General features: G+C 52.8%; 1 protein-coding gene across 2 annotated transcripts in view; it reads left to right on the top strand.

The window, feature by feature from the left end:
• Positions 1-789: 789 nt before the first annotated feature.
• The window catches only part of Papln (papilin, proteoglycan like sulfated glycoprotein), a 28,147-nt gene continuing 18,529 nt past the window's right edge, over positions 790-10,407 (top strand). For both annotated transcript variants that reach the window (XM_038336009.1, XM_038336007.1), the window contains exons 1-6: positions 790-844; positions 5,047-5,162; positions 6,594-6,654; positions 6,895-6,997; positions 9,435-9,565; positions 10,247-10,370. In XM_038336009.1, coding sequence (XP_038191937.1) covers positions 791-844; positions 5,047-5,162; positions 6,594-6,654; positions 6,895-6,997; positions 9,435-9,565; positions 10,247-10,370 — 589 coding nt within the window. In that variant the 5' untranslated portion in view covers position 790. The remainder of the gene's footprint in view (positions 845-5,046; positions 5,163-6,593; positions 6,655-6,894; positions 6,998-9,434; positions 9,566-10,246; positions 10,371-10,407) is intronic.

Raw genomic sequence — 10,407 nt, 5'->3', positions numbered from 1 at the left:
TGCAGAGCACCCAGGGCTGCAATTGAAATTTTAAACTATCCTCACACGGAGGATTTTTCCTATATATTTCTATATATCTTCTGTCGAGGCTGGGAAGACGACCCTGTCAGTGAAAAGCTTGCTGTGCAAGCTTGTGGCCCTGAATCCAGATGCTACAACTCTGGTAAAGTTGCTGTTGCAGCACGCTCTGGAACCCCAGCCCCGTGGGGAGGGGTGGGGAGGCGGATCCCTCCAGCTCATTGGCCAGTCAGCCTAGCAGAAAAAGCTGAGCAGCAAGTTCAAAGAGAGACACTGTCTCAAAAAAATACCGGGGCGAGCAGCTGAGGAAGATACCCACGATCAACCTCCAACCTCCCCGGTCCCATGCCTGCACACGCTCACACATACACATATACACCCTTATTTTGGGTGATGAAAATTGACAGCAAATCGATTATTGTTAGCTGTCTTTAAGTGGGATGAAATGGCCTCTTGATTTCTTACTGAGTTTAACAGCCTGATTACTTTGATTCCCAACTCGCTCAGTTCTTCAACAACACAGCCGTATTTTTAACCATTCTTTCCCCTCTGAAATTCCCAAACAAGTTGCTCCTGTGCTTCTGCCTGCTGCCGACCAAGCCGTCTCTCCCTCGTGCGTGAGTTGCGTGACGTGTTGTCTAGTGAGCTCCATGGTCCTGGCAGACCGGGCTTCCGTGAGGAGGAACATCCCACCCACATAGCAGAAGCCACTACTTTTGGCAGCTGTTGCGGCCCCTCTGGCTCTAACCCGTGGCTTTTCCTGCAGGCGGAGATGCTGCTGTTGATTCTCGCGTTCCTGCTGCTGGCCTCCACTCCAGGGTCTTGGGTGAGTGCAACCCCGTCGGACTCTGGGAGGCTGCTGGGGGAGGGGCGGGAGATGGGCAGTGCCGGAAGATGTGGAAGAGCTGAGCCTGCAGCGCTCCAGAGCCTTCACAAACCAGTGCACCTCGGAGGTCTGCCTGGGACGTTCAGCTTCCTAAAGGGGCAGTCTGCCTGAAGGAGGAGGCTGGGATGTTCGTCTCTCCTCTCTCTCTCTCTCTCTCTCTCTCTCTCTCTGGGGTTCAATCTGCAGCTACTAGGTTCATGGTGTCTATTGCACACTTGAAATGTGGCTAGCACAACTCAGGAGCTTCTGATGTTGACCTGAGCATAATTTAAACTACAGGTAAATGTGGCTCTCAGGTTAGTGCAAACCTAGAGGGCGGATTCTGGAAGCTGTTTCATGAGGGAGCTTAGGGGATGGGACTCCCTGGAGTCCTAAGGCCGGGCAGGGACGCTTTGGGGGGGAAGACAGAGGGCTTGCAGAGCTGGGTGCTGAGCAGAACAGAGAGAACAGAGGCAGCCAGGTCCCATTCTCCTCTGAAAAGCCCCGCATAAGGGAGACCATAGCCCTGCTCATCCCCAAGAAGGCCCAGATGAGAGAGAGAGGAAAGACTCAAAGGGCTGGTTGTCTTAAAGGGAAGAAGGCTGACTGCCCCCCACCCCCCACCCCCGCTAATATGAGTGGAAAGTGAGGAAGGGCAGGCAGGGGTTGGTGTCAGTGGTAGGCACTGGGTAGCACCCCCCCCAAAGCTCATACTCCGACACATAGGCATGCCAGGCAGTTGGCAGACTGAAGCCCCCTTCCTTATTTGTTTCACGCGCCACCTGTGCCTACAGCCCTTGCTCCCTAGAGTCTGCTCTCTGAGGTTCTTCAGCACATGCTGGTGACTTTGCTGCATGCCAGGTGAAGGCCCAGAGGGAGGGGTCTCCATGACCTCATCGGCACCCCAGGGTGAAATCCCAGAGCCCCAGAACCACTCCCTAATAGCCGCTTGACTCCAGCTCGTCCTGCAAGCCACAGACAGACCACCCAAATCCCATGAATCCCATGTTCACACCACACACAGGCTGTCTGTCACACAGATGAGCCCATGGTTACAAAGTACCCTGGATCCTATAAGGTCCCTTCTTCTGTGTAGGAACCCTGAGTGGCCTCTGCCTCTTCCTCCTCCTCCTCCAGCAGGAAAGGCCCAGAAGAAGTGGGCTCTTTCCCTGTCCTCTGTGTGGTAGAGAGGCTTGTAAGGCTCAGCTCCCTCTATGGTGGCAGGATCCACCATGAGGTCCTGATCACCCCGGGGTCCCTGTCAAGCCTGCCTAGTCAGTCTGCTTGACCGACTGATCAGATGGATAGTTAAAGGCATGGCTGGGAGTCCCCTCACCCCCTGGTCTATTGTCTCTGTCCCTTCCTGCACATCCTGATGCACAGCAGGCCCCAGCGTCTTCTGGGACAGGTAGGAAAGGGGGCTCCTGAGCCGGGAGCTGGAGGACAAAGGGTGGGGTGCTGAGAGCAGCCGCCTGAGACAGGCGGGAACAGGCCCAGAGCAGGGTTGGGCCACACTGACTTCTGGCTTCATACCACTGCACAGCTGGGGGTTTAGATAATTATGGAGAACAAAACGTGCTTGCGGCTCAAGGCCTGATGGGTGTGGAAATTGTGCAGGGAGCATGGTTCAGTATTGCACAGATAGGCTTCACCCACGCACGGGCGGGAGGCCTCTACCTGCAGGTGCTGGTCGCAGGAAGCAAGGAGTGTCTGTAAAAGGCACCTGGCAGGAGCGTGGCATCTCGAGAGCCCTAAGTTCAGACTATTCCCCTATCTGTCAGACATCCTAGGATGACTTCGTGGCCAGAGCATCCCCTATTGCTGTGGACATGAGTTGTCCCTACCTTGCCTCCAGAACAGCTGGATTTCTGGGGGTTGCTGTCCCAAGGGGCTTATACAAGCATTCAGACAGACGCTGAGCAAGGTCAACACTAGCCAAGCAAGCGAGGGCAACAGGTCTACAAGGGCCACATCCTGGTACTTAGCACACGGGGCTGTGGTGGTGCACACCTTTAATCCCAGCCCTCGGAAGGCAGAGGCAGGCGGATCTCTGTGAGTTTGAGGCCAGCCTAGTCTACAAGAACTAGTTCCAGGACAGGTACCAAAGCTACAGAGAAACCCTGTCTTGAAAACAAAAAACAAACAAAAGAAACAAGCACATGGCAGCACAGCTTGAGGCTCACAGGGGCCGGAACCCCAGCCTGGAATGTTACCCCAACACCAACCACACAGTAAGGAGCTCTCCCCTTCAAAACAGAAACTCAAGCCGAATAAAACCAGTTTACATGTTGTTGCCAGAATACCTGAGCATTTTGGTTCACTGGTTTGGAAAGCCTGGAGGTTCTGTTCTGGCTGGAACTGGAGGAGAGGATGATTTACAGTGAGAAGCAAGACCTTTGGTCTGGCTGGCCTGCGCTTCGCTCTGTGTGTGGTTAGCGAGTTCAGTGCGGTTTGCTCTGCTTTTGAATTGTGGTCTATAAAAATAAGAGTAATGAGATATTTGATGTCAGGCATGAGCAAACATCCCTGCTCGCCTCAGACTGGCTAACCAGAAGGCCCCACGTTGGGAAAGGGCTTGTTTTTCTATGTTCACACTTGGCCTCTTTCTGAACAATGGGAGTTCTATTTTCTAAGAGTTCTTATGGTGACACTTCAAAATAAAGTCCCATTTCAGCACACGGGACGTGCTTACGGCGCCTCTCTGCACCCTTGTCTAGCTCCTTAGGATCCGGTGTCTCAGGTGGGGACACAGCCGTGAGGCACGGAGCGCTTCTGCTTTGTCCTCTACGTCGCTTTCCTTGGGAGCCAAAAGGCTGTGAGGATTAGATGAGAGAATGTGTGTACCACATGTTCATGGGATGCTGGCTGCAGGGTGTCACATCCATAATGAATTTCCATTGTGTAATCTCAACAAGGCAGATTAGGTCCAACTCTCTACCTCTCACATAAACACTTAAGGGTTGGAAGTTCGGGGCTGTTTCATTTCATGAAATCATCACTTTGTTTGAAGGCTTTATCCCGAAGTCACTTGCCAGCCTAAAGGGCTGTTCCTACCCTAGCCATTACAGCAGGTTTTCCAGCAGAAAGGCTTGGAGGACCAGAAAAACAGGCCCATTCGCACTGTCTCTTCGTGGAGTACTAGAGACTGCTGCCCAGCTCTTATGTTTGTGAACCATCGATGAGACCTTAGGATCTTAGGGCTGGGGCCGATAAGCTACGGGAAACTAAGAGTACTGAGCATTGTGCAAGAAGGCAAGTTTTCAGGTTCTCTTATAAGGGCTGGGGGAAATAAGAATGGGGGGTACCCTTGGGAGTCTCTGCCACAGATTACCCCAAATACTGTAATCCCCCCCTACCCAGCCCACACTAGGTTCTAGTTTAATAGGACAGAACTATAGAAGTTTCTGGAAGTGAGCTCACATTCAGAGCAGAAAGTGGTACAACAGACTTGGGGTGGCTCCTCTCCAGGGGAGTCGACTGACGTTCTGTCCTGTCTTGGTTACACTCTCTGAATAGAGAGGCCCACCTACCTGAGGACCTGCTGTGATCTTTCCCATCCCATATGGGTCTCTCTTGAAAAGGATGGGTCTGCTGATCCACAGGCTCCATTTAAGGGACAACAATCCAAGCTCTGCCCTTGCCAAGCATAGCATTGTCAGGGGAGACAGCCTCTTCCCGGCCACGCCCCCTGGCCACGCCCTCCCCACCGTGCCTGATAGACACCCAGAATACGTGGTTGGTTGTCTTGCTAGATGAGTAGACCACAGCTGAGAAACAAGCGCCCAAAACAAGGCATCGAGGTACCCTCGTCCTAGGTTCCTTCCCCCTTTCTTCAGGGTCCTTTCTTCCACGTTAGAAATGACCCACAAATGCCTGCACTGGCTGCAGGGCCCCTCCCCCAGGGCCCCTGGAACTGCAGGCTCTTTCCAGCTGACTGTGCCCAATCACACCTAGGCTGGCTCTTCCACTCCTTCAGACAGCATCTTAAGTTTGCAATGAACATTTTGGAGTACCCGGTAGCGCTTCTGTGTCCTGAACGGGCAGCACTGGAAGCCCCCAGGTGCTTTGAACGGGTTAGGGAGCATCTATCTCTGTAGGGCTCTGGGTCCCAAATGTGTGCGCGTGCGGGGATGATGGTGAGGCATAGCCTGTGTCTTTCACAGGCTCGGAATGTGAGGCAGCAGAGTGTCACCTGGGGCCCCTGGGGCGAGTGGAGCCCCTGCAGCCGGACCTGTGGAGGAGGCATCAGCTTCCGGGAGCGCCCCTGTTACTCCCAAAGGTAGGGAGGGGACGTGTACAACCTGCCTGCCCCTTAAAAGAGGGCAAGTGAGGAATGGCAGGCTGCTGGGTGGGGAGCCTGACGTCAGGGCCGTTGTGTGACAAATTCATTGTGGAAGAGTGATGTGTATAGGAAAACCGATATTTCCTGTGTAGTCACCTCGGATTCCAACACTCAGCCTAGACTGAGAGGAGCTGGGTAGCGTCTGCTTCCTCCCTGTGGCGCCAGGCGCATGGGGGTGGGGTTGGGCGGGGCTTCATTTGTAGAGTTGATGTGTTGTGGCTTTCGAATCCACTGGGAGTAACCAGAGACTTAGACTCAACTAGAATTTAGATTAAACGAATTAATTTATTCTTACTGCTGGCAGAAGGGCGACATCCTTCGAGCCGATACAGCTTGCCATGTGGAAAGGGGGGGTTACCGTGAGAGGTTATAAGGCTGACATCAGAAAGGCGCGCATTCCAGCTGTCCATGGAACCCACATCTGGGCAGGAACAGCGTTTTACTCCCCTCAGCTGTTCCCCGCTATAGAGTAACAAAAAGCCCATTTCATTCCCCTTTCATAGCTACAAGCAGGTTTTACAGAACCAAAGGCAACTGTCAATACCTCACAGCCCATTATCCTATTCTTAGCTCACCTGCAGGCCACGGATGCCTGGCTCCATATTAAGTCTCTTTAGCCTTTACGGGACCTGTGTAAATAAATGATTAGTCCGGTCTGAGCACTCTCCTGGTTGGGATAGAGCTGCTCTGTTCTAGGCAAGCAAAAACTCAGGTTAGGACTGGCTGTCCACGTCCCCACCACTAAACATCAGCCCGCAGTTCCTAGTTGCTGTGATTTCTTTGCCCTTGGCTGCTTTGTCAAGTGCAGAGGACCCTCCCCGGGCAAGTGATTTTAAAATTTACTAGCATTGTTTTTAGATGGGCTCTGCAGGAAGGTGGTCGGGTTCGAAGGAAAGGTAATGAGGCGCCTCCTACTGGTGGGTTTGTGAACTGTTTCCTGAGAACCTGTCAAGTCTGGTGGGTAACAGTAATCTTAGCTCTAGGAAGGTGGAGGCAGGATGATCAAGGTCATCCTTTTCGACTGAGTCAACCTGGCACTTTGTCTCAGAGTCAACCTGGCACTTTGTCTCAGAAAATAAACAAAAAGAATCAAAACTTCAAATATCCTGAAATAGTATTATTAAGTTGCAGATTGAACCTGCAAGTAAGGGGTGTAGTATGTGCAGGTCAAGGGCCTTGTGGCCGGGAGTCAGGTAGGGACAATCAGCCTAAGAACAGCACAAACATTGGTCTGGTTTCACCCCACCCCTCCTCAGCTTGCGTCGGGTTTTGGTCCAGCCTTGCCCATCTGGGGACCCCGCGGAGGGGCCAGGAGGGCCCAGGGACGGGTGGGAACATTGGGGTCTTCCCAGTGCTCTTGCCCCGTAGGAGAGATGGAGGCGCCAGCTGCGTGGGCCCCGCGCGCAGCCACCGCACCTGCCACACCGAGGTAAAGCTTGCGTGGGCCCTGCTCCCCACGGCCCCGCCCCATTCCCCTCGGTCCCGCCTCCAAGCCTCATCCTAGCCTGTTTTGGGAACCCGCCAGGCGCTGAGGGGAGAGCTGGTAGCCCCTCCTGGGATGGCAGATGGGACAGAGGAGCAGGACCCCAGGGCTCCGGGACATGGAGGGTGGATAGGGCAGGATGACACCTTCCCTGGTGCCCACGTTGGCACCCACGTTCTCACGCAGAGCTGCCCAGACGGCATGCGGGACTTCCGGGCTGAGCAGTGCTCAGAGTTCGACGGTACCGACTTCGAGGGCCGGCGCTACCGGTGGCTGCCCTACTACGCTGGTAAGCATGCCATCCTGCTCTGCTGGCTCCACCTCTGCCTCCCGAGCAGCACACCGAAAGTTATAGCCCCTCAAAGATGTCTTGCCATTTGGACAATGACCTGGTCCTTAGTGCGCCCACGTAAACCCAGTAATGAGCGTGGTGTGAGTTCTTTCGGGCCTTTCTCTCCTCCATATGCGTTTTCAAAATTGAAGCTTTTGGTGTGTCTGTCTCCAGCCTAGCTTTGTTCAGTTCTGAAGCTTCCCCCCTGTTCCCACAGAGGTGTGGAGTGAGGGGCCGCATGGAGGCGTAGTGCTGCTTGGGGCCATGACTGCCAAAGTCAGGAAAGAACTTGGTACCCGTCTACCCAGACCCGCATGTAGTCTGGGGAAATGCTGGGTGGGGTTCAGGAAAAGAACACCACTGTGTATGAATCTGAATCATTTTGGAATAGCCAAAAGGTGTCTGCTAGGGTTTCACTCCATGGCAAAATGGGTTTCTAGAGTGTGCAAGGGCCTAGCACAACCAAAACTTCAAGTGTGGTGGTGCACACCTGATACCTCAGTGCTTACGTCAGGAGTTTAAGGCTAGTGTGGGCTACGTGTTGAATTCCAGGAGTTCCAAGCCAGCCTGGTCTACTTGGTAATGCTTCGCCTAGAAATAAACATAAAAAAAAAAAATCAAGCCTCAGGAAAAGTCTGGGGCATTGTTTTTTTTTTCCGCGAATCATCCCTAGAGACTCTGCAGACTGATTTCCAGCACTGAACTCTGTCCCCTCTGTGGCCCTGGTGTCACCATGGTCAGAGAAGTGACCCCCCCGGGCCCTTTGGCATGCAGTACTCCTGAGATATATGTTAAAAATAACCTTCACGTGGGACTGGAGAAATGGCTCAGCAGTTAAGAGCACTAGCCACTCGCCCAGAGAACACAAGTTCGATTCCCATCACCCATGTCAGGCAGCATAAAACTGATACCCTCTTCTCGCCTCCCACCCCCACCTGTGACACACACACACACACACACACACACACACACTGATGAGGGGTGGAAAGATGGGTCAGTTGTTCAGAGCACTTGCTCTTGACCTACCAAGGACCTGAGTTTGGTTCCCAGCACCGATGTCAGGTGGCTCACAATTGCCTGTAACTCCAGTCCTGAGGGGTCCCAAGCCCTCCTATGGCCTCCGTGGCACCTGCATTCATATGTACATGAATGCACACATGTAAACAAATAGCTCATTTAGTTTATTTTTAAGATTTATTTACTTATTATGTATACAGTATTCTTCCTACATATATCCCTATACGCCAGTAGAGGGCACCAGATCTCATTACAGATGGTCATGAGCCACCAAGTGGTTTCTGGGAATTGAACTCAGGACCTCTGGAAAAGCAGTCAGTGCTCTTAACCTCTGAGCCACCTCTCCAGCCCTTAATCTTAAAAGATTATAGGGTTGGCTGTCTTGTAGACAGGATGATGACCTTGTTAGTGCTTTGGGGCTCTCTGAGGTCATTGAGACATACAGGGAGTTTAAGGCCGTATTGGTTTGGGATTTATTTTGGAAGGGGGAGCAGAGTCTCCCTATGTAGTTCTGTCTGTCCTGGAATTCACTATACAGATCAAGCTGGCTTCCAACTCGGAGATCACTTGCTGGGATTAAAGGTGTGCGCCACTGTGCCCATCCCTTAAGGCTAGCCTGGCGTAGAGACCTCACCTCAAAGCAACAAAATTGTCCGGTGGTGGTACATGCCTTTAATCCCAGAACTCTGGAGGCAGAGGTAGGCAGATCTGAGTTAGAGGCCAGCCTGGTCTACAGAGTGAATTCCAGGACAGCCAGGAATTCTGTCTCAAAAAAAAAAAAAAAAAAAAAAAAAAGGAAAACAAAATAAAGCAATAATATAAAGAATGGAGCTTTGTAGAGGTTGCTGCTTGACTTGATCTCCAAGATGCAAATAGGTTTTTAGAGAATATCCCTTCTCCCTGGGAGAGGGGTGGGCTTCTGTGCTGTTTGGGGGGTTGCTATAAATCCCTCTCCTGCCAAGAGTGTACTTTTGGCTGCTGCCCATACTTCCCTGGGGGATTCTTACAAGGCCATGTGCTAGGATCTCGGCTTCCCCCTCTTGCCCACCCAGCCCTCAACAGATATTTAGGTGTTACTTACTTTGTGGTTGCTGTAGTCAAACACCCTGAGAGGTAGCTCGTAAAAGGAGCTTATTTGGGCTTATGACTCCAGAGAGCAAGTCCATAATAACTGGCAGCTGGAGTGGGAATCTGGCTGAGAACTCAAACCAGAAGTGGGCAAGGCTCTGAGCTTTTGAAGCCTACCCCCAACAACGCTCTTCCTGGAAGACTCCCCTAAGCAACACCACTAGCTAGGGACCAGGTGTTCAAGTATGTGAGCCGATGGGAGACCACACTTCTGAGTCAGGATGTCAGCCTTCTCCTCTTGCCTGCCTAGCCCCAAACAAGTGTGAACTGAACTGCATTCCCAAGGGGGAGAACTTCTACTACAAGCACAGGGAGGCCGTGGTGGACGGGACACCCTGCGAGCCCGGCAAGCGGGACGTCTGTGTGGACGGCATCTGCCGAGTGAGTTATGCCCCTGCCCGGCCTCCAAACTGGCTGGGGACTGTTATGCCTGGTGTCTTCTGGCCCCAGTCAGGACCAAGTGGCTGTCAGAAGCTTGGTGGCTTCTTGAGCCACTAGCTCCCAGAATGCAATGCGGTCATTACAGATGTTCCTTGACCACCTCAACTTTGCCCCGGAAAACACTAACCTCATGAGAGAAACTCTAGATGGGTAAAAGCTGTCCTCAATCAAGCCCAACCAAATGTGAAGGGACAGCTGTAGGTCACGGCAGAGCCTAGACATTTCTCTCTCAGTCTCTTGCTTTCTTCTCCTCTGAGTCAGCTTCTGGCTTATGCAGGCTCTTCCCATGAACCTGCCACAAGATGGCAGCTCCAAGCCTCTAGCATACCAACCTGTCAGCTACCAGGAGCCTCAGCTACCAGGAGCCCCAGCTCCCCGACTTGCTAGCCTGGGCTCACCTGCACCATTCTCTGAGGAAGGAGGGTAACAACCCTCCGGGCATGCCCAAACCCACATTTATGGAGTTCCATCCAAACTGGGAGAGACATGACCTCCAGAGGAAGACTGGGAGTGATTAGCAGGAGTCGGGATAGTCCTGAGCTGTCCTGTCTGGGACATTTGGAACTACGTCCACCTCTCTCCTCTCTCATCTTGTGCTTATTTCCCTTTCCCTCCCCAAAGGTTGTTGGCTGCGATCACAAGTTAGACTCGACCAAGCAGGAGGACAGGTGTCTGCAGTGTGGGGGTGATGGCTCCACCTGCTACCCCGTCACAGGAACCTTTGACGCCGATGACCTCAGCAGAGGTGGGATCACACAGGGGGCTCTGAAGGGGTCTGTGGT

This window comes from Arvicola amphibius, chromosome 7 (assembly GCF_903992535.2).
Source record: "Arvicola amphibius chromosome 7, mArvAmp1.2, whole genome shotgun sequence".
Lineage (NCBI taxonomy): Eukaryota > Metazoa > Chordata > Mammalia > Rodentia > Cricetidae > Arvicola > Arvicola amphibius.
Note: the sequence above shows the minus strand (reverse complement) of the source record. Positions and strands in the feature narration are given on the sequence as shown.